Source organism: Zalophus californianus, chromosome 14, assembly GCF_009762305.2.
Source record: "Zalophus californianus isolate mZalCal1 chromosome 14, mZalCal1.pri.v2, whole genome shotgun sequence".
Taxonomy (NCBI): domain Eukaryota; kingdom Metazoa; phylum Chordata; class Mammalia; order Carnivora; family Otariidae; genus Zalophus; species Zalophus californianus.
The window spans coordinates 69,483,355-69,507,416 of NC_045608.1; the positions used below are offsets into that span (position 1 = coordinate 69,483,355).

At 50.5% G+C, this 24,062-nt stretch overlaps 1 protein-coding gene across 2 annotated transcripts in view; it reads right to left on the reverse strand.

Annotated features, from left to right (window-relative positions):
• The window catches only part of MYO5B (myosin VB), a 350,709-nt gene that overhangs the window by 64,924 nt on the left and 261,723 nt on the right, over positions 1–24,062 (reverse strand). For both annotated transcript variants that reach the window (XM_027575563.2, XM_027575564.2), the window contains exons 17-20: positions 18,909–18,995; positions 6,849–6,960; positions 2,304–2,515; positions 324–480 (exon numbers count right to left, since the gene is read on the reverse strand). In XM_027575563.2, coding sequence (XP_027431364.2) covers positions 324–480; positions 2,304–2,515; positions 6,849–6,960; positions 18,909–18,995 — 568 coding nt within the window. The remainder of the gene's footprint in view (positions 1–323; positions 481–2,303; positions 2,516–6,848; positions 6,961–18,908; positions 18,996–24,062) is intronic.

A 24,062-nucleotide genomic window follows, 5' to 3' on the forward strand; every position in this document is an offset into this window, starting at 1 on the left:
GGACTTTGGAAGGATTCAGTGGGAGCAAAGGTGTGAAATCACTTAGAAAATTAGAAGCACCTTACAAATGTTCGCAGTGGTGACAATCTATTTACAGCTGCTTTAGTGCTCTCTTTTAAAAAGATTTTATTTTTGAGAGAGAGAGCATGAGCATGAGTGGGGGGAGGGACAGAAGGAGAAGCAGACTCCCTGATGAGGACCCCAGGACCCCGGCATCATGACCTGAGCTGAAGGTAGACGCTTAACCGACTGAGCCCCCCGGGCAGCCCCGCTGCTTTAGTTCTCAACCTGCAGCCTGCGAGTCCCCTGGGGCAGCTCCACACCTGCTGGTAGATTCTCCTCACGAACATGCCCCGAGTGAAGGCCTGGATGATGACGGCGGCCCTGCGGGCCCTCTGGTAGGCCAGGCGGGCCCTCCGCATGCGGCACTGCTTCTGCAACACAACAGCTGCTCGGGTCCTCCGCAGATGCTCAGCCAGCCTGGGGAGGGAGAAGACGGGCGGGCCCTGCTGACACAGGCCTCGCAGCCATTTGTGAACGCAAGCCTCTCCCCACTCAGCCCTGCCTGGACACTCCAGGCTGAGCCAGCTTTAATCACTCTGACAGAATGCAGCAACGCCACGGGCACCTGAATCTCAGGCTCTGAACAGCAGAATGTCTAAGGAGTCTGAATCTGACCGACTCCATGATCCCCATCTGCTCGCTCCCCCACCCACGGAGCCCCTCACTCCAACCTGGGCAGTCCCCAGTGACATCACGTGTTCATGCTTCTGTCTGTCCGCTCTGCCCCACTCGGCTTGGAGATACCAGGAGCTGGGTCTCAATCATGCCTGTCCCCAATATCTAGTAAGGGCCAGGCCTGGAGGAGCTTGGTATCTATTTGCTGAATGAATAAAACCTTCTTAGGCCCACACCCATCTCTCCCTGCTTTCTCATCTCCCTCACCCTTTCTGCCCAGAATGCATTATATATGGACACCTGACTTTATGGTTTCACTTCAACATTCCCCACCACACCCCCAGGGAAGACAAAGTCAATCCGACACTTCTTACCTTCACTTCAGGGCTTCGTTTGGTGCCAGGCTCATAGCAAATGCTCAGAGACTCAGAACATTAAAAGCTGGAAAAGCCCTCAGAAACCATCTAGCAGAGCCCCAGAGAACGAAGGAACCCCCCCACCCCAGCCACACCCTGCCTGCTGAAGGGAGTCTGATCGCCCAGTCTAGCTCTCCGTAAGCACGTTCTCCCTCAGTGGGCCCTGCATATCCCTGGGACACAAACTCCTGCAGGGAGAACGCAGGCCAACTCCGTTTTAGATCCTCACCATCCGCCACGTAAGACAGAGTTGCACGCACAGGAGTATTCAGCAAGGACTTGGCTAGTTTGCCCCGACTGTTGATGATTATCTCGTGTTGATGCTAATGACAGCTTTTTATTTCTCTAGCTTTTGTTCCAGAGATCAGATCTTGGTGGTTCAGTGGTAATGAACCTGGTTATGCCCAGATAAATAGCTTACGGCAAGGATGTGAGCGTCAGCAGGAGCAATCTTCTAACTTTATGGTACAAAGGATGCCTGCTCTGACTTGTAACTCAGGGGTTTTTACCCCCCTTTTAACATTCCAGCCCAAGGGACTGAATAGCCACTTGTGAAAGTTTGCCTTCCAAATACAAGACTTCATGGCAAATTGTCACTTCCCCAAGGAAATCCCTATATTGAGAGCGTGCTGATTTTGAACCAGGGGTGGGTCTTAGGGGAGGCCATGTCCCATGTGCTCTCTCAGTGGAGATGCTCACAATGCTCTGGTGCCTCATCCACCCAATGAGATCAGGTAGGAGGTGAGGTAGTTTCTGCTGCGTGGTGCTGGGCTGGGGAGCTGGGCTGGCATCCAGGCTCCACCCTGCATGGTTGTAGGTGTTTAGACAAGTCACACCCTCAGCGCAGACTCCATTCAATGACTCCCCAACAGGACCTCCAAAGATCTTTCCAGCTCTAATTACCAAATTCCCAAGGGATTTGGAAATCGCTGCTATAAATCAGGAAGCTGTGAAAGGCGGAATTTGTCGCCTTATCTAAAAGATTACCTCGGGATTTACGCAAAGGGAAAATGGTGGACAGACTGGGGGAACTAAGAGACTTGGAACTAGACTTACTCCCTCAGGTGAGAAGGGCGTGGTAGAAGGGTGCCCAGCTCCTGGGAGAAAGCTGGGGTACAGACAGAACCACTCTAACTAGGCTGAGAGAGGCCAACCAGCTAAGTCCCCCCACCCCACTCTGCTATCCAGATTGGCCCCAGCTTGGCTCACCTGCGGGCCAGGTGTCCTCGGCAGTACCTCTGCAGAGTTAAGGTAGCAGCCTTCAACCTGTGGTATTTCACCTTCTGTAGCCAGCCTCGGACCGTCTTCTGGATCATGATGGTGGCTGCCCGGAACTTGTCGGCCCGAAGCTTCTCTAGGTAGGCCACCTGGCCTGCCCGGAAGAAGATCTTGGTGCGGCCAAACTGGAACTTGTCAGGATCCTTTACAAGGCGGGGCGGGGGGGGGGGCCATCAGTGAGACAACATGCCCACCATCCCAGTTCTTTGGGGCAGAATTCCCTTGCCAGAGTTCGAATAGCCCTGCTCTTAGATGCAGACTCACTCTCAGCATCCAGTGAGCAGGCTAAGTCCCTTCTACTAGACTCACGGGGCTGAAGTGTCCAGGGTGCAGCAGAGAGCAAGACGCCTGCCCTCAAGCAACTGACATCATGGCGAGAGAAGACAAGCAAAGGCTGAGTAAATTTTCAGGCAGTGGTAAAGACTATGAAGACAATAAAACTGGGGACTTTATAGGTGGGATGGGGATGTTAAAATAGGATAATGCAGGACGGCATTTCTCTGGAGGTGATATATAAGCAAAAACCCGAATAAACTTAAGGAGGCAGCCCCGGGAAAATGTAGAAGAGGAAAGTTCCAGGAGACGAGCAGAGGAGATGCAAATGTGTTGTGGTAGCCAAAAGCAAGGTGCGTTTGAGGAACAGGAGAGCCAGGGTGGTTAAGCGTGGGGGAAACGAGGGAGGCTGGCAGAAGTTCATCCCTAGAGGCCTTGCAGGCCACAGCACACAGTTGGGATGCGAAGCCCCTGGTGATGCTCTGAGCATGGAAATGACCCACTCGGGTCATTTAAAAAAGATTATCCTCAAACCACCACCCTGTTGTATGTGTAATTCCAGATTGCAAATAACCCTCCAAATAATTTTTGGTTTCAGACTATGTTTTGAGATATTTTTGACACATAATTACTGTCTTAATTATATCTATTTGGGTTCAAATTCACTACCTTTCCCTGTGCTTACCCTGTGGATAAGGAACGGTGACCCAGCAGTGTGCTCGTGCACCAGCCTGGCATAGAACACCTGAGAGTTAACCCGCTGTAACTGAGTACTCTTTGTAAATAAACTTCTTCTTAATTTTATTCACTGGCATAAAGACCATAAGGAAGAAGTAATGAGCCAAGGTCTAAGGAAAATACACACAAGAACATGTTTCAGGTTGACAAATGGCTCTGAAGTAACGCTGAATCACCCCCCTTTATAGGCTCCTTGCACGGGGAGGATGGAGCTGCCGAAGCTGGAACACAGAGTCCAACGAGACTGTCTCTGACCATCTCCTTCACAGCCAGGCCGCAGGTGAAGCTGGGAGGGATGGGGTGCGGGCCTGGCTCTCATCCCTGCCTCTGTTCAGGGCCATGTACCCAACGGGCTCCCAGCATATGCTGTGAGGAACAGGGCTGGATCAGGGTGGGAAGCTTCCAGGCAGCCAAGGCCCTGCCTTCATCAGTGCCCAACTGGCAGGGGCTCCTTCTCAGTGTGGCGGGGCCAGGGAGCAAAAGGTGGGTGGATCAGCCCTCACAGTCAGAAAGCAGCCTGGCTGCTCAGGCTTCAGCCAAGCCAGGACCTGGGGGAGTCTGGGGCAGCCAGAGTCCACACACTTGTTTCCTATTCTGGAAAAGCCACTCGGAAGGGTGTGATCTGGTCTGGAAAGCCACTGTTATCACAAATAAAAGGATCCCTTTGAAGGTTCCACCTGTTGCAACCACTCACCACTAGCCCGAGTGTCACACTCCCTTAGCCCCTGTGTCCTGCGCACATCTCCTACCTCAGAGATCTGCTTTCTCTAACCCCTAAAACTTGCTGCCTACACTACTCACATACCAATCAGGGGTCATTTTTTTTTTTTTTAAGATTTTATTTATTTGACAGAGAGACACAGCAAGAGAGGGAACACAAGCAACTGGAGTGGGAGAGGGCTTCCTGCTGAGCAGGGAGCCCGATGCGGGGCTCGATCCCAGGACCCTGGGATCATGACCTGAGCTGCAGACAGATGCTTAACGACTGAGCCACGCAGGCGCCCCAGGGCTCATCTTTTGAGAATGCTTCTCTAAGAATCACAGACTAAAGGAGCAGAAAGGAATCTCAGTAATCCATCCCAAGCCACTCCTTTTATTTCACAGGTGGCAAAACCAACGTCCGCAATGGTGAAGTGACTTGCTCAAGGTCTCACTGGAGATACCAAGACACAGGAGTCCTGGGCCAGTGGTCTCTCATGGCACCAGGCCCCTTTTGTGACACCATCTCCTCTTCACACTACTCACGTCCATAATTCCCTATGCTCCTGGGGCTCCCTGGAGATACTTGCTAATAAGATTCTGCTCCCCTGTCAGCATTAAGGTTCAGGCCCCCACGATCTGATTCCCTCCCGCGAGGTCTGTAATCACGTCAGTGATTAGTGGTCCCGGAGGGCAGGGTGCAGGCATTATCCTGTTCTATGAGCCTGCCCTCGACCACTCCAGGTTAGAGCACAGAAAGAATGCAATACACACTGGCGGAATTAAAGAACCACCAAACTCAGGTTGAGGATGAAGGGCATTCCTACAATCCCTGCAGGAGACCATCCCTCGTGAACCACCTCATGAAGCAGCCCCCGGTCCCCCTCCCATGGATGAGGCTGTTAAGCACCTGTTGCCCGGCCCACATGCCCCCAGCTTCTTCCCTAATGACTGTGTTCTAAAGAGCACTAGCACTTGCTTGGGGCTGGAAGGTGCCCTTCTAGGCTCCCGTGTGGCTTCACCCTAGCAGCCCTGTTGACTAGAAGATGTGGCCCCATAAAGGGGGGTGGTGGGCAAACAGAGGAAATACAAGGTCTCCGGAGAAGTCCTGAAGCACTGATTCCAGGGTCCTTCTAGGAAAGGATAATTACGCACAGTGACATTAATCGATCAGACTGGTTCAAGGGGCATGTGATCCAGAGTGGCTTGGGGGCGGGGGTGTTGAGTCAGTCCACCAGTAACACCTGGGGCAATTTTTATCAGCTTTCTACACCTCAGTTCCCTTATCTGTAAAACGGGGAACGATGCTTGTATCCTCCTTCTAAGGCACCGTGAGGATCAGATGAGGCAGGTACGTGAAGCAGTCAGGAAAGTGACTCCTAGGTGCTTCATAACCACGAGCCACTATCGGCAGGTGACAGTCACAACAGGCCCACCTCGCTCGTCACCCATGCAGCCACCTGCACGAACTCAGAGCCCCTGTAAGAACCAGTAACGGTGCCAGGAACACAAAGACAACAGGATTCTTGCCATTTCGGGGTTCCCAGTCTGGTGAAATGACAAACCCTTGATTGCAAGACGAGAGGACAAATGCAATAACAGAAGACAGACAGTGAGCACTGTTGGCCAGGAAAGCCAGGGGTAACGAACTCTACCTGGGAGGTCAGACAGGCTTCACAGACCAGAAGGCAGTCTAAAAGCCCAGTTGGGAAGGAGGGAGGAACCTAGGTGGACCAGCAGAAGAGGAAAAAGGCCTTTCAAGCAAAGCAAACGGCACACGTTCATATAATTTTTCATCAGGGAATTCACTTAGTTCCTCCGTTCCACAAACGTTCCTTCTGTGTTGGGCTCAGTGCTTATAACTAGGGGGTGGACATTAATACAAGGACTGTCCTCGGCAATAAAGGATCCGTGTCTGCAACACAGGACACCACGCACCAGGCTTCCGGTCAGCCGTAGACTACTAGGAGTTCAGTCTCAGGAAGTCATGTTATATGCGGATTTTTTTTTTACTGCAGTGGGATGGGGGTATTGATGCCCATACTGCCCACTTTGTTTGAGGGTGAACTGTACGGGGAATTTAACATTTTTTTTTTTTTTTGATGTAGTTCTCTCCATTACACTACCTTCTGAAAGGGAAAGGGTTTGATGTAACCCTTTATTGAGACCACTTTTACCATGCCCTGCTGCGATCTCTGAATACGGTGGAGATAATATTTAGGATCTGCCCCTCACAAAAGGCTGCAACTGGCTCCAGTCTCAAGACTCAGGTTTGAGTTCAGGTTGTTGTGATTGCAGCTTTTGCCTTATTTACAACAAGCGTCTGGGGGAAGGCCTGAGGCCAGTTATGCCGTAAGTAGATATGAGAAGTGCACCTATTTTCCCAACTGCTGACTTCCAAGCTATGCCTGGGCTTCGGATCGGAGGCCCTGGGCAGGTGTGCGGTGTGGGCAGGTGCATGGCATGGGCAGGTGGGCAGATCTACAGAGCTTCGGGCTTTGGAGAAGCCAGAGTCCTGGGCCAGCAGCAAACCCCAGGGGGTTGTACAAACATTTCTACTTTGTACGTGTGCCGAGATGTGAAAAAAGGTAGGAAGTACTCTATATATGTGAAGGGACTTCTCTTCTACAGTTGCTGATGTTGGAAAATGGATGAATATCTCAAACAGCTTTAAGAGGAAGGATGAGGAGCAAAAAATGCTGTTAACTCCCCACCCCCCAATTCTCTGGGCATCCAGGTAAGCCTCCGGGGGCACGCCCAGCTCACCTTGATGAGGTTCTCCAGGACAGATCTGCAGATGGCCTTTTTGTCTGTGTTGGCGAGCTCTCTCTTCTTGACCAGCACCCGATACCGGTTGAAGAAGTCATGGTAAGCCCACCTGGAGGGAAAGCAGGTGCATCAGGTGACGTGTCCTGCCTCCCAGCCACACAAAGGCCACGGGCCATGACAGACAGTGCCTCATGGGGTCACGACTCCTGGCATAAAGCTGTTCTCCGAGCAGCCAAACACATTCCAGGGGCTGGTATTCGTCCAGTCCCTCTGAGAATTTCGGTGTGTGGCTGAATTACAGAATCACGAGTGGAAGAGGGGAAAGGAAGATTCTGCAGACCGCTCTGCGAGGGCTGACCAGAGGCAGAACCACTTACAGGGCTTCTGCCCACACAGAAGCGCGGCACTCCACTACGCTGCTGGAGAAGGAGCCTTGCCTAGAATGCGGCTTGGTTTTTAAAAGTTGGTCTTTTCTTATGAAATTAATACTTCTCATTGAAAACTTTAAAAATGCAGAAAAGTATACATAAGCAAATAAAAAGCGGTATCCTAACCCCAAGCAACACCACCATTCACACATTTTGGTATACCTTAGAACGTACCATTTTTCTCCCCAAAGTAGATTTCACTTAGGATTTCCCCCCTGTTCATTAGAGTAATGCAAGCCCCCTGTGAAGGAAATGTACAGCAACTCACAGAAAAAAAAAAAATTGAAGAGCACTTATAATCCCACTACCTTTTTAGTAAGTGTGCTTTGGTAGGTTCTGGAAGGGAATCTTTCAGAGGAACTTGTGTCTGTTTCTTGGCCTTTGAGGAGAGCTCTACTCAAACTAATGCAAGCCTGAACTCCCAATCTAAATCCCTCTGAAGGTGAAGCCGGCCATCCATCCCCCTGGTCCTGCGTCCTCGGCAGAGTGCACCATCAGCCCCCACTCGCCCCTTTGGAAGCATCAGGGGGTGCTGCACATACCCTGTCCCCAGGGACACATGTGGTCCTCGTCGCCTGCTTGGAAATCAGTGAGGTGCTGCCCGGAGATTGTGCATCTACCACTTATCATCACCCGTGGCCTCACTGAATGTCCAGTTGCTCATGCAGCTCATTCTAAAGTATCAGTGGGGAGTAAATGGATCCTACCCCTCCTCCTGGAGCACGTTTGTCTTAAATAAAATTTCATCCAAAGATCTGAGCATTGTGGACTACTAGGTACTCCTGGAGGGTGGTGGGCACCACGTGCTTGGGAGGCTGGTTGGTTTAGAGCGCCTCTCCTTGCACTCCACAACCATCTGCCCGTGTGGGCCTTGGGTCCCTCTTCCCTCCCAGGCCATTCTCAGCACCATGGGAGGCAAAGGAAAACCCAGACTGAGCTCCCTGCGTCTCCGCCACCTCGGTCACCACCTACCTTGGTTTGGGGGAAGACTTCTAACCTAGTGATGGGTGTCAGGGGTGGGCGGAGCATAAGAGCAAGTGACAAAAAGCATTCCCATTTTGTTCCCCCACCGTGTAAGATGGTTGTTTAGAAGTTATGCCTTTTTAAAAACCCAGCTTTACTGAGATAACTCATATGCCGTAAAATTTACTTTTAATATTTGCAAAGTTGTGCAACCATACCAAATACAGCATTCCAGAACATTTTCATAATCCCCCACCAAGCTCCCAGGCCCATTATCAGTCACTCCCCGTTCTCCCCTCCCTCCCAGACCCTGGCGACCACTCATACCCTCTGTTTCCACGCTTCTTACCTTTTAATTAGTCCTGTCACAAAGGTAACAGCAGCCTCTGTTCTGTTCAGAGCGGACCAGGCATTACATGGCCCTGCTCACGGGCTCCCCGTGATACGTGCAGCTTCCTTCAGGAGGACAGCAGAGAAGCACGAGGGCCCCCGAGGCCTCCGGGTTATGGCCTGGGGAGGGGTCGCTTCACTTACTTTGCTTCCGTGGTTCCCCGCCCCTCTAGTTGCAGGGGGACTAGGAACAAAACCCACTGAATTCCCGGCCATCTCTAACAGGCGGCTTTAGAAATGGAAACATTGAAGGTTATTTGCCCAGCTAAAGGCCACTTCAATTATTCTAGTCATGCACAATAACTGTCAAGAAAACTCCTGAGGTCTGACCGATCTTGATTCTGGAGGCTTAGGAACAGACCTAGAGATGGTAAGCCACAAACCAGAGGCGCGTTTTTAATGCACGCGAATGCTACCAGATTTCTCCTGAGCTTTCTGCCCCAAACCCCAAGCTTTAAACACAGGCCATTCTCTCTGATATTTCCATGTAGGGTAAGGTGCAAATGGAAGGATGTACACAGAAAAGGGCTTTGTAAGGTCCAAGTCTTCTTATTCCTCATGCCCACCCATCCACATGTGGCTCCATCAAGCCACTGCTCCTGCCTGCTCAGGGAGGCGTGGGCTCTCCCTCGGAGGCAGCTCAGCACTTTTGGTGTGACTTTCTGAGGGCACCTCCCCCCCGCAATACAGTTATTTGTGTACTCGTCTTATTTCTCCCTACGAGTTTGCAATTTCTCCGGGGGAAATAATCAGAGCAGCATTTAGCTGGGCTAAAAACCTTAAATGGTTCTAATTTGAAGATCTCTTACTGCTGACAGTTCCATAACTCAGGGAGGTTACAGGCTCAAGGAAACAAGACAGGAGGGAGATGTGACTGCACAGACCTCCAGGCCAGTACAGAACAAGCCTGGGGTACAGACGCCTGCTCCACCTCCGACGGGCAGCGTGCCCTCGGGCAAGTCTTGCACTCATCCCACATGGATGTCTCCAAAACGGAAAGCACATCACCCACCTCACGAAGTACCTCCAACACTGGGGTGGCCGAGGAGTTCCCGGATGTGGAGTGCTTAGAAAGCCCCTCTCCCCCATCCACGTTACTTTCCCTTCCTGCCTGACTCCCACCCTCTTTCTTACAAAGGCTTCATTGAATACCTGCCCCAGAGTGACACCGATGGGGGAGGAAGGTGCCCACAGAACATAAGCCACCCACTGTGTAGGGACTGGCGGGGTACTCCCCCTCATGAGCCTCCCAAGGCGCACATGGCCACCATGGGATCTGGGCACGTATGAATGTCCTTTTGCCGAGGACCCAGAATCAAAGCGGGATTCTCTTTTCCGTGGACCCCTGTGCTTTTACAGAGAAAGTCCTCGCAGGAAAGGCCCCATCACTTGTAGAAGAAAAACCTCCCAAGTGAAGCTAAACAGAATATGTGATTGTTTTTCAAAAAACAGAATTTAACAGAACTTCCTGATCTGGTAGGGACATCTGGATGGAGGTTTTTTGTGGCCATGTAAGAATTGGGAAAGACCCCTCTATAGGACCACAGCATGTCCAGGATTTCCCCCTGAAGTACTCCACTACCACAGAATCTCTCCCTCTCGGAGCAATTAACGATTCCTGTTTCCCTGGGGGATGCAGGGCTTTATACCGTCTATAAAAGATGGTTTTTGTATACGTTAGCTTCTCTGCTCGACTTTAGCCTCCTCTGGCCGGGCTAGGATACATTTTTTAAACTTCTCAACACCTAACACAGTATCTTCATACGTAGTTACTTACATTTTCAAAGAATGGGTATTTTCCTGACCAATAAAGAGGCTGGAATTCCAAATGTTAAACCTTTTCATTCTACTAGTGTTTCTCAAAAAGGACACTATTGGCTTTGGAGCCGGACAATCCTTTTGTGCTCAAATGGACACAGAACCTCTTCGAGACCATTCCCTACCACGCCACTCCTCGAGATACGCAAACGTTGTTGTTTGCAAATATCTGCAAAATGTTTACTATAGAACATAGTTCTAGTCCAGAAAACCACCTTCTTGAGACCACCCAACCATGCCTACCATCTGCCTCCACAGTGTGAGTCCACTGCTTCTGTTCCTGCTTTCTGTCCTCCCGAGGGGGCCGTGGGCAGGTCCTCTCCGGCCTGCACTATGGCTGTGTGGTTCCGTGTGGTTCACTGGCCTGGACAGGTCTTTTAAGTCAGGCCTGGGCCTGCTGCTCCTCCAGCCATTTCACATTAATGGTGGGAGAAGAGCTCCCATTAGTCTATTACTAGGCCCCAACTATGGCCTGGATCCTGGGCTATATGGAGTCCTAGCGGCCTCAGGGACAGAATGTATACTCAGCCCTGCTCTCCCTGGATTTGGACTCACAGACTTCAATGTCATGCTTCCTGTGGAATGAAGGCCTCCTTCACCCTGCGTGCCCCTGGCCTGCTAGGGAGGTGTGCTGATCTGCTAGAGTACTCACAGCTGGGTGTGTGGGAAAAGCCCAGGACTTAGGATGGCTCCTGATGAGAATGGGGAAATCAGAGGCAAGGTCGGAAAGATGCTTCCTTATAACAAGCTCCTCAGGCTCAAGACAGCATGTGGTAAACCCAGCTGCTGTGAATGGCAGAGCAAACGTAGTAGGGTGATGTTTTGGTTGACTGAGTTCCCATCTAGAGTCCAATAATGGATTTAACCAACTACATGTGGGACCATTCTAGGGAACATGCCTCCCTGAGTGGTCCTCAGTGGATAAATGTGAACAGATGGAGCAGATCTGTCAAAGTGGTCGCACGGTGTACTTCCCTTCCCTTGAGTAGATCCCCTCACGCGGGATTGGCTGGAAAAACAAACTCTAGGCTAGAATCCCTCCAATGAGACCAGCATATGAGGCTCTAAATCACACCATCTTTACAACAGAAGGCCACCAAGAACCACCCCCGCAGATGGCAGGGCAGGTTATCACAAGGGTGAAAATGGCGAGCATGTTTGCAAGTCTTATCTGATAAGCAACTAGTGTCTAGAAAATATAAAGAACTCCTACTGCACCAAAGAGACAACCCAGTTAAAAAAATGGACAAAAAATCTGAATACATTTCTCCAAAGACGATATACAAATGGCCAATAAGCACACGAAAAGACGCTCAACATCATTAATCATCAGAGAAATACAACCAAAATCACGATGGGATACCACTTGACAACCCCTGGGATGGCTAAAATAAAACAGACAATAACAGCTGTTGGCAAGAATGTACAGAAACCGGAAGCCACAGCCATCGCTGGTGGAAATATAAAATGGTGCAACCACGGTGGAAAACAGTCTGGCAGGTCCTCAAAAGGGTAAACAGAGTTACCATAAGAGCCAGCAATCCCACTCCTAGGTATATCATCAAGAGAAATAAAAATACATGTTCACACAAAAATACATACATGGATATTCAGAGATTATTCATACCTGCCAGAAAGCGGAAATAACCTAAGTGTCCATCAACTGATGATGGATGAAACATAGTGTATCCTTACCATACGATGGTATTAGGCAACAAAGAATAAAGTTCTGACACGTGTTAAAACCCGGATAACACAAAAGGTCACTTATAGGCTTCCACTGGTATGAAATGTCCAGGATAGACAAATTTATAGAAGGAAAAAGTTAGTGGTTGCCAGGGCTGAGAGGAGGGGGAGAGAGGTAGTGACCACCAATGGGAACAGGGTTTCTCTCTGGGGTGATAAAACATTCTGTAATTGGTACTGATGGTTGTACAATGCTGGGAATATAATGAAAACCACTCTAGAATTGCATACTTTAAAAGAATATTTTTATCACACATAAATGATATCTCAATTTTTAAAAGTCAGTGTAATGAACAAATGAGATTTTGTGGAGGGCCTTTATAAGGCAATACATAAAACATAGGATTTGTCATTATTTCAGCACCGATACCCATGGAGGAGTTCCTAGTGCACAGGCAGCTGGGTATTCGCCTCTCACTCATACCTCCATTGATTAGCCTCTATTTGCCTTTCCCTCTGTCCCCTATGTCCTGGGAAACACAGGCTCAGACTCAGAGGTGGCCCTGGGTCTGAAGGTTGCTAAGCTTTGCTGCTGAGGGAAGGAAACCTAATTCTTCCCCACTGGCTCTGAGCTGGAACCGAGTTCCAAAGTGAGGAGCAGAAAATCTAATCAGTCTTGGCACTGCCCAGATACAACCAAGTGGCTGCAGCTGACCAGTGACCAACAATTTCCTCCAAGGGAGAGATTCAAGGCAGAGCGTATGTGCAAATCAGCTTCCCTGTGGCTGTGATGAGCAGCCCCAGCTGAGGACCCTGTGACGGACTCCAGTCCAAGGAAGCGAGCGCAGCTCTCAGGCACAAGAGCCCCAAGGGCAGGCTTTAAGATCTCGGGACAAAGAAATGTTTCACTCCAAAGTAACTTCTACATTACTGTGGTGGGGTTTTTAATCACAAGGTGGGTAACTGTATGTCTGTTTAATCGTGACTAAATGGGCAGGTGAACCCAGCAGCTTCTCAAGACTCCACCTCCTTCCACAGTCCTGTGTTTCGTCCACATGGGGGCTGAGGGATGGAGGCTGCCAACGAGAAGTCTTTTTAGAAGGTGCTGCGGAGTTTTTCTGAGGTGAAGAGGAGATGCACAGAAGATTTAGGAGTTTTGTTTTTAAATATAAACCTTGCATATTCAAGTTGTCCTCCCACAACACACGTGTTGTGGTTAAATGCAGTTTGCTTCACAAGTCCTCTGGGACACAAAGCTGCATCGCAACCCCCCCCCCCCCCGCCCGAGACAGAGCATCATACAGGCATAAAACACATCCGGGGCGGGGGGAGCCAGGTAACTGTGGCCGAGCTGCGCTTCCCACACAGTTCATTTATCACAGTGCTTTATGTACGTGGTAATGGGCATATTTCTTAGTCACTGCAGCACATTTCAAATGGAATGATACATTTTCATTTTAAATCAGACTCACAGAGAGCCTTAATTCTTAGGAAGATAAAAATAGACAAGTATAGAGGCTGAGGACGGGACAAGGGACCTCCAGAGAGCAGTCGCCAGCCCGCTGCCCCGAGTGCGTCCTCTCGGGCTGGCTGGGCTTGGGGGGGGCATTGGGCACGTGTTCGGTTCAGAACAGGGCTGAGTGTCCTGTGCCCACGGCATCAGTAGGCTGGATGCAGGAACTTGGCCTGAAATCGTAGCTGCAAAGGGCTGCCCTCTGCATGGGCTCCTGGGGAAGTGGCCTCCAGACATTTCATCACAAGTCCCTGAGACCCTGGGCCATGCGTTTCCTTCCTCTTTGGCATTTTCTTCCCTGGAAAGAGTTGGCATGTGCCCTTTGGCCACTTAAGTTGGAGAAATGTAGGAAAGTGTTCTGCGTTGTAATTCCCCCTCATCAAAGAAGCCACTGAAGTTTCCCTGGACAACAGCTCTGCAAAATTGTGGTTACTTGACAAGCTAAAGCAAGTGAAATCACCTTGCTGTCTTGAGTCTTAGCACCATGGAGGCAAATTCTTTCTGAGATGACTCCCCAGTCTGCTCAGGTCCCTCCGGGCTCACAAACGTCTCCCAGAGTCAAGGCTAACAAAATGACTGCTCGGCTCTACATTCTGAGGTAGCTTCCTTCAAAAGCTAACATCTTGATGGGTACACAGGTGTACCACCTTGCTTGCTTTATCCCCCGATACAGCAGACACCCCAACCTCTGGGATGAAGCAGTAAGGGAGATGTTTAAGCAGTGAGGTCACTCCAAATGGTTATCATGACTGGCAGGTGCATCAGGCGATGTGCGGAGTCACAAGATTACAGGTGGGATAGCTTTGCTCCCCAGCCCTCTCCCCACCACTCACCTTTCAAAGAAAGGCCACCCTGGGTGCTGTGGCTCTGGGAGAGGGGATTAGCAATGAAGTAATATGGATGATTCAGCTCTACCTCAACACTAACAAAAGTGCCATAAAACTATGGCGCCTCTTTCCAAAAGACAATACTTCAAATGGCCGTTTGGGGAGGGAATCTTCCCTTTGAGCCTTCAGCAAAATCTTCTAAGATAGCAAAGGTAAGGCAGCACTCTGGACCTAAGCCCAAACGTGCAAATCACAGCATTAGGTAACGTTTTCTGTGGAGCAGAAAACACCAGTTTTTCCTTCCCTCCCTACACTCTCCACAATACTTGCAATTATGAACACAAAAGGTACAGACGTCCTTGCGATTAGCTGCTAGAAAGAAGTGTGAATCAACTAGGGAGGCAGGAAAGACACCCATCAGCTGCCCCATAAGAGGCGAGTCTGTGGGCATCTCAACGTTGCAGGTGACTCTGATTGCAGCCAGGTGGAACGAACGGCAGGAGAGGTCTAAAGACTTGGAAGCAGCGGGCTCTCACAGTGGCCCAGGGAGAGGTGGTCTGGATGAGAAAAGCCTATCTAGCATGCTAAAACTGGAAGACGGAACAGGAAGAATGAATAAGGACTGACTGGCAAAGAAGGTCTCTTCCCAGATCGCTGGGCAGGAAAACCTCTCTTCCCTTCTGTGCCTGGACATGGCACTGCTCCCAGGCTGGCCAAATCCTCCCACTGCCTCCCCACCCATCCGAAGCCTCCCCACTCTTCAAGGCCCCACCTCAAACCTCACCTCCTCCCTGAAGCCACATTTCCTTCCAACCTTAGCCTAATTCTATGTTGCTCTCTGTTTTAGGTTTTTATCCCTTCTCCTAGACTGTGACTCCTGACGGGCTGAGGTCATGACTTCGATCCTTGATTGCCTCCCGGCCATCGGCACAGAGCTAGAAGCTGGACAAGGGAGGAGACGTGGAGCAGGAGGCCAGGTTCACAGGAGAGATGACATGAAGGCAAGAACACGTTCTCATTCTACAGAAGCTCAGGTAAGACCACAGGAGTAAAACCCTGCCCTTTTTCCTCTTCCACCTCTTCCAACAGAGGATTCTGTACCGCACCAGCAAACCAGCAGGAGTGTGGGTGGGACACGCGGTCACTCGGATTTCACTGTGAGGCTGCAAGCAAGTTCAGTGGGTGAATCCGAGGCGGCAGAGATGCATGGGGACCTCGGCCTAAAGCATGGTCTAGAGCTAATCGCAACAGACCCAGACTCCTGGCTTTTCCTTGATGGTCTCCAAGACAAGAGGTTCACAAAGCACTTGTCTTACTATCAAACAACTCATTGTTTTAGAAAGTTCTTGGCAAAACACGTGGCTCCTGACATCCTGAGATGGATCCCCACGGTTTCAGCTGCCCTAGAGTATCTCGTTTTCACATGCTTCCCTGGTTTCTTCTCCCCTGGCGTGGCAGGGTCCCAACGTTCACGCTTCCTGCTTGACAAGCCCCCCAGCAGCACCAGTTATATGTGAGAGACAGAGATGAGCACCTGGGCTCCTCGGCTCACCTGGAGGCCTCTGTGCTGCAAAGCACAGGTGTGGCTGTAAGGATCCGTGATCCCGAAGGTTCTTGCACAAGGACCCTCAACAGTTGAACATGGGACATCTCAGCTCCAGTTTTGACACACTATAGGTAATTCTTAGACCCGCCTTTTCAATTCCTTAGAGAACTTTGGAATGCTCTTTTGAGGTGACCAGACACGTCAGACAAAAAATAAAGCTAAATATTTCTAGTATAGGCCTGTTTTATCCTGATAATTACATCCATAAGGATGCAGTTTCTTGCTCATATCTAAATGAGTGATAAACATGTTATTAAATGCTTAGGTGCCTGCAACGTGTGGAAGACTTTAGATGCATTATGTCTTTCATTACAACCACCTATGATGGAACTACTTAGTGATAAGGGAACCCAGGCTCAGAGATCGACTCGCTTGAGGTTACCTAGCCAAGGAGGATGGGAGCTGACCACGCAAGCCAGGCCAGACTCCAAAGGCTAAGGGTTCAACCACAGGCTCTTCTGGCTCTAGCCCAGGCCACACATAGTTCTGCAGTCTGGACTTCTATTTACAAGTGGGGGCCGGCAGGGTGCAGTTTTACTCCAAGCCTCAGGTCTGGGCCCAGCCCCAGGGAGCAGACAGAAAACCCTACCCTTGCTCTTCTCTCCTCTGATCCCCGTTTGGATGGCACCACTCACCGACATGAGCAGTCAGATGCTTGGCAACAAGCACGCAGCCGGGCAGAGGAAGGGGGGTTCTAAGTCCTCACTCAACCCCAGCCACAGTGACCTTGAGCAGTTCACTTCCTTCTGTGGGCCTCAATAGCAAAAGTGTGTTTTACATCATGACGCAGCCATGTCTATATATAAAGCTGAAGTGAGCTCACACTCTAATACCCTTTCTACCACAAATTGCCATCTTCTATTTTCCATCCCGGGTCATTTCATTAAATAAGCAAGATGCCGTTCATGACCCATTACGTTTATTTCCTGACCCGCTAACGGGTTGCAAAGTAATTCTGAGAAACAGTGGACTGAAGATGGTAGACTAAAGACTTTTGGGGGGAGGCCAGCAGATAGGGGAGCAGGAACAGGGGTGGAGCCTGGCTGCCTGGGGAGCACGCTCTGAGAAGCAGCGGCTAGGCAGCTCCCTAAGGTCCTTGCCACGTTTGTAAATTGTATGAACCCCGTCGGATCTGAATGCTGTGCTTGCAGCAGCCACTGGAAGTTGATCCAATTGGCTAGACCACAGTTCTTTGAACTCAAGACAAAGCTACTGTGCCCGTGGCCTAAGCCCCATTCCCTCAATCAAAACATGGATGCCGGGCCCTGCAGGGCAGACAGGGAGAAGGTAGGCCAGAGCCCTCACCTGAGAAGGGTAAGCATGGCTCACCTCCTTCATCATGGAGTTGTCAGCCATTTGTGTTCAGACCCCAGGCTTGGGAAAGGAGACGGAGCCCCAGGATACTCCCTTTCTCTTGAGCAGGGAGAGACATGGTTGAAAGAAAACACGAACAGTCTTCCACTGTGGCCAGAGCAGACCGTCCTGAACAATGCTCCAACCTGCTGGGTTTTGAAAAGCTGCCTGGGGGTTCCAGATTAGTGGCGATTCTTGTACTCTCCGCATCGAACGCAAACTCCTAATTCCATCACTAATTTCCTTCCCGGGTCTTACATTTGGGAGCTGCTGCTGGTTACGTTGCTGCATGGTCAATACCTGTTGCTATGAAGGCATACCTCCACTGCAGTGGCCAAGTTCCAGCTGGAGATGGCAGGGAGGGGGGAGGGAGGCCTGGCCTGCATGTCCTCCTCCCCATTTCCAGCTCCCTCTAGCTCCCTCCGCCTCCTGACATATACGGGACTTCCAAGGACAGGGGACCCTGGGGAAAACACCGTGTGCTCTGAGCTGCTACACTGGCTCAGCTCAGCTCTGCTCAGCTCACGGCAGAAGACACCTGGTCTGTGAGATGCTGGTTCGCAGTATGACCTCACGAGAGCTAAGAGGTCCCTATCCATACCTCACTCCTACCCTACTTCAGGCAAGCATCTAGAAAGGATCCAGTCTTGACATAGCTTCGACAGACTCTAGGTGGCTCAAAGACTTATCCACAGTGCAAATTAGATCTTGATAGTGGTTTTTGAAATTCAAGATTGTATTTCCCATCACAGATTTGATTTTTAAAGGTAAAGGGGTCCATTGACAAATGGATGGATAAACAAAAAGTGGGGTCTACGCATACAATGGAATAGTATTCAGCCACAAAAAGGAAATTCTGACCCATGCTACATGGGGGAGCCTTAAAGATATCAGACTAAGTGAAGGAAGCCAGTCACCACCACTGTAGGATTCCACGTATCTGAAGGACGCAGAGTTGTCAAAAACAGACACAAAGTAGAACGGTGGCTTCCAACTGTTGGAGCGGGTAGGAAATGGGGATTTAGTGTTTAATGGGCACAGAGTTTCAGTTTTGCAAGATGAAAAGAGTTCTGGAGATGGGTGCACAAATAATGTACCACCAAACTGTACACTTCAAAGTGATTCAGACAGTAAATAAGTGTATTTTACAAAAAAAAAAAAAAGAAAAAAGAAAAGAAAAAAAAAAGTAAAGGGAACAACATGGGAGTGAAGGAGAAATCCCCTTTGGAGCTCTAGCTTGCCCCTTGTTCAGACCAGTGCCAATCTAAAATGGGAAAAGCTGCCCCAGAGGATGCCACCGTGGATTCCCATGCTTCCCAGACCAAAATGATATTCTCCTGTCAACATCCTGCCTGGGTCCTCAGTGTCCAGGAACTTTATGCAGGATGGGTCTCTGGCTGACAGCGTGGAAACGGGTTCCCTGGGGAGCCAGGCTCCGGCTGCCCCAGGAGGTGTGGCTGGTGGGTGCGTTACCTGGACGGGTAGCCGGCCGCGCTGATTCGGATCGTCTCCAACACCCCGCACGCTCGGAGCTGCTGCACTGCTCTCTTGGGGTCAAAGCTGCAAAACAGTCAGACAAGTTGTGAGTGGCCGTGCTGGCAAAGAAATGGATCAGGAGAGAGGGACAGAGGACTTCCTCCTGCATCGAGACACAGACCATCGTGCACCTTGAGCACAAGTTCAGGGGCCAAGCACCGACTAAAGGACACTGACTGGCAGGCGCATGAGCCATACCAGCACTCAAGCTCTGTGCACATTCTTGGTCTCACCTGGGATACCTCGTCTTCTTCTTGGCATAACTGAATTCTGTCTACCATCCAAGACCCACTCATGCCTCCTCTCCAGAGCCTTCCCTTATTATTTCCACCCATGGGGGTATCTGCATTCAAAGGCCAAATCATATACGTTCACCACCAGAAGCAGTATTTGGCTCAGGAGTTAGAAGGGTGAGTTTTGGGCCAGGCAGCGCTGGGTTCGAATTGTGACATGGTCACTCACCAGCTGCATGTGTCACCTCAGGAAGGCAATATCACCTCCTCGGGCCTTCGTATCCTCACCTATAAATCGGGGATAAAAGCAGTAACCCTTTTTTAGGGTTAGTGCAAAGATCAAACCTAACGGCCCAGGAAAGCAGTTGGACCAGCACCAGGGACGACATTAGCACACATGCATTGTTGCTGCTATCATGACAACTTCCTGGTTAAGATAAAGAAACTAATCTTCCCGTCTTCAGGGACCTGAGCCATGTCTTCAACAACTCCTGCGTGTAGCCCTGAAAAGCGGCAAGTACTCCAACACGTATGTCGAATAGGACACTGTACAATCAGCAATCAGACTTGGTCTGGGCTGAGACTCCCTGCACTGGGAGAGAAGTGTATAGAAGTGCACAAAGCCGTAGGTGAGAACCATGGTACTGGTGCTGTAAGAGGCCAGGGGGCGGAGAGTGGCCAGGGGTGGCTATAGAAATCAGGGGCGGTGGCGGGGGGAAGTTTCCTGGGGAAAGAACTCAGCTGAACTAGAATTAATCTCTATAGTTTGGGCTGTTCCTCAGCTCAGTTCGAGCCCGGGGCCATGAGTCTTGTGCTCCTTCTGCCCTGGGAAGTGGGCGGCAGGCAGGGCTGAGGCTCAGATCCCCGGATCACGGTCATTGGCTGTAGCACACACCTTGGCCACGCTGACGGGAGGCCTGTCTGCCCCGTGGCGAGAGCTGGGCAGCTTTATCTCTAGGACACCAGGGGGCAGCCTCTTACCACCCGTGTCTGCCACCTCGCTGACAACTCTGGGAGTTTTCCCAGCAGCTGGGCCCACTCAGGATTCTGCAGGACGGATCACAGCTCCCCACCGGAGACTCGTCCCGCCCTCCCACCTCTCTGTATGAGCTGCTCAGCTCCCAGTGCTAGCTGTTCTCCTACACCAAGGACCCAGCAGTCCCTCGAGGCAGAGGCACTGGGTCCACAGGCACCTTCCAGGTGACTGAAGACCATGAGCTGACCTTGAGTCCAGGGACTCTCTGCGTTCCAGGTCAGCCCTGGGGCTCCCTGTCCCGGGAGATACCCACACCGTCCTCCAGGCCTGTGCCGCCTTGGCCTTCTCCTGCTGCCCCCGAACCTGCCCAAGTCCTGCTACTTTGGACACCCAACTCCTCCAGGAAGTCCTCCTGATTATTCCGGTCCCATGGCACCCATGGCGCTCTTGAGTAAGGGACAACTGAGCACTAAAGTCTTCACAGTCCTGAGCAAGGCAGTGACTTAAGAGGAGTTAATTTCTTTCTTTTTTTTTTTTTTTAAATAGGCAAAAAGCTCCTCAGCAGAAGGTCTTATAGGATGAAAGAAAACCAAAGGAGTACAGGTGAGGAGCCTCTCACTAGGGTCATCCCCTCTGCAGCAGTTCTGAGGTGTTGCCAGGACACAGCACCGCTCTGGGGTCCCAGAAAAACCTTAACCAATGTGCAGTGGTACTGAGGAGTCTGAGAACATGGGGCACAAAGGCTGTTCGCGACCTGGAGTGACGGAGGCAGCCTTGGGGACGCAGGCTCTGCTGCTCTCATCTCGAAGGTGGTCAGCTCGGCCCCGAGTTAGGAACGCAGGCAGGTGTGCTCGTGCTTCGGGGAAGGCTTCCTGGGGACTGCAGACCTCTCCTCCGAGGCTCTCTGCCCCTGTGCTCTCCAGGCCCGGGTCTGATTCAGTCTGCGGTGTATGTGGGGGATGGGCAGCGTGCTTGGCAAGCATCTGCGACCCCTCGTCCTTCGTGGGCTGGGGGCCCACCTGCAGCCCTCCCCACTGCCCTGCTCACACGCGCACTTTCCTCCCGAGTCGGCAACATTCTCTTCCCCGTGGGATGGGGAAAGAGAGCAAGGGCAAAGCAGAAAACTTGGTACGGCCACTAACACCTTATGCCACTCTGGGCAACATATCCTCTCTGTAGCTCCTTTTCCTCATTTATTCAACAGAAACTGAGAATATCTGCCCAAATAGAATTCACCGGTTGGTTTTAAGGCCTAAGTGATAGAAAAGAAGAACCCTATTAGGAAAAATCCAGCAGACACTCCACCAAAAAGATCTCGTCACCCTCTCCCCCTGTTCATACCCCCCAGGGGATGTGTAAAGCCAGCCAGCCTTCTCTATCTTAATCTTATCTCTTCGATGGTAAAGAGAGCTGTCACCAGCATCTCTCCGTCAGCCTCCCTGCATGTGTTACCAGGTGGGCGGGAGTGGAAAAGCAGCTCCTCCCCACCTATTAAATTTTGGAGGACCGTGGTGAGGACAAACACCACTTAATTCTGGATTGAAAAAGTCACCAAAGATCTCTAGGGTCCAAACACTGAAACACAGGGCTATACTTTATCCTCCCAATCAATGTGCAGGCTCAGCAGAGCCGAGAGCTGAGAACCCGGCTCCCCTCAGCAGTCACGCGCCACTCCTCTGATTCTTGCCACGCTGCCTGCTCGCACCCGTCTCCAGCCTCTGTGGAGTGCTGCAGTCACACTCGAGGGCCCCAGGACTCCCACAGTTGGCCACTTCTGAGCTCGGGGGACCGGGCCTCAGGAAACCGGCCAGTTCCTCCAACCAGCGAGCGCACGGGGATCATACTCCCCCCGACCACCTCCTCCCTGCACACGTAAGCACCGCCCTGACCCCTCCGCTCCTGCAGCACTCCCACACACCCTCTGGCAGTCACTTCTATGCTGTTGTCTGTGATCAGCAACTGGCAACGCCTCAAGGATGAGGGCCCTTTCTGTCATTCCACTTGTCCTCGCCCAGTGTCCAGTGAATAGTGGGTATGATAGATGTTTTTTGAATAAAGGAAGCAGCAGAGGGGAAAGACTTTTCCAACAAGGGATGCTATCAAAGCACGTGGTGTAGGACAGTGGTCCTCCACTGGGGGATGCGATTCTGTCCTCCAAGGAACACTCGGCAATCATAAAGCACTTTTAGTTGTCACAGAGATGGGGATGCTACCAGAATACTACAATGGACAGGACAGCCCCCCACAACAACAGCATATTACCTGGCCCCAAATGCCAAGGATGCCAAGGTTGAGAAAGCAGTTGTAGGGGATGGGGGGCAGGTATACAGAACTTTCCTTCTGGAATTATACTTTTTTTTTTTTTAAATAAAGTATTTTAAATAATGGTTATATATTTTACTCATCAAAATTTTTATGCTTCTCACAAATCATCTACATCACCTCCTTGATTTCTTCCATCAGGATGATCTGCTTTAGCTACATTTAGCAGATGAAGAAATGAGGCCAGTAGTACAGGGCTAGCTTGTGCATCAGCCAAACAATCGGTTGGAGAGCCCAAACTAGAATCCAGGTGCTCTGACCTGGTTCAGTATTCTCCCCACTTTATTAGGGCAATTTGGGTCCTGGAGGCAAAACATGGCTCATCAGGACTAGACAGTCATTCTGAAAGCCCCCAGCATCTCTCTCCATCTGGGAGGGGAGTTCCAGCAAGATAATCCAGCAGGTGGCAGGCACCAGGTTCTGAGGAACTAACTGCACAAGGTCGCAGCTGGTTGAGGGCAGAGCTGGTACCCAGCCCTCCACTCTCCTCTCTGGGGTCTCTGCACGCCACTCCTGCCCTTCACACATAATCGAAGTCTTTCATGCATGCTGCCCTTCTAATAGCCTCTCTTCTTCTGGAGTCAGCTGGTAAACAGATGTCACACAGGGGGAATTCCTAACCACTTCTCAGAAATTGGGAGGAAGGGAAAAGAGTCAACAACCAGCATGCTTCAAAGAAGGCGGACTCGATGTTGTCTTCCTGACCGTTTTCAGCACAAGGCCCATCTGAGCGTAGGTCAAGCTTTATGAAATAACAGGAACAGCAGAGGGGAGTTCAGATATTCACTCGGACAGACTTGCCAAAAGAAATTATATTTCCCAGAAAGAAATTATGCTAGGACCAAAAAGGAAGTCAGAAAGCTAGGAATAAAGTGCTTCAAAAACTTAGAAATATACCTCCTCTGACCAGAAGATATAGCTTGTGTGGTGGCTCAGGGCAATTGGAATAACAGGGCTGGGGAGGTAAGTAAGAGACTGTTCTAAAGACTTAGGGCAGTATTCCAGGCAAGTAAGAGTCTAAAACAAGGTGAAAGAAGAAGAGAAAAGGGAACCAAAATAACACATTTTCAAGCAGACTCCATGAGACTTTAACAATGACTGGACCTTGGGAAATAAGGAAGAGGGACGAATCAAGGCTTATGCTGTTCAATATGGTAGCCATCAGCCAACTACAGGTATTTGAATAGAATTAAAATGGCAGAATTCAGTTCCTTAGTTATACCAGCCACATTCCAAAGCACACAATAGCCACACATGACTTGTGGCTACCATGTTGGACAATGCAGATTATAGAACAGTTCCATCCATCACAGAAAGTTCTATTGGATAGCACTGATTCAGAGTGACTCTCAGGTTTGGTGGGTAATGAGCTGTCAGGAAATGGTTATGCCATTTACTACATAAGAGACCAAAGAGAGAGGAACCATTTCTTGGGGTGGGGGTGGGGGCAAGGAGTCTGATTTCAGACATGTTGAATGTGAATTAGCCAGTGAAACCTCAGGAGGCATTCGGAAAGTCTGGTCTGGAATTTGGCAGAAACCAGAGATGAACAAAGACATT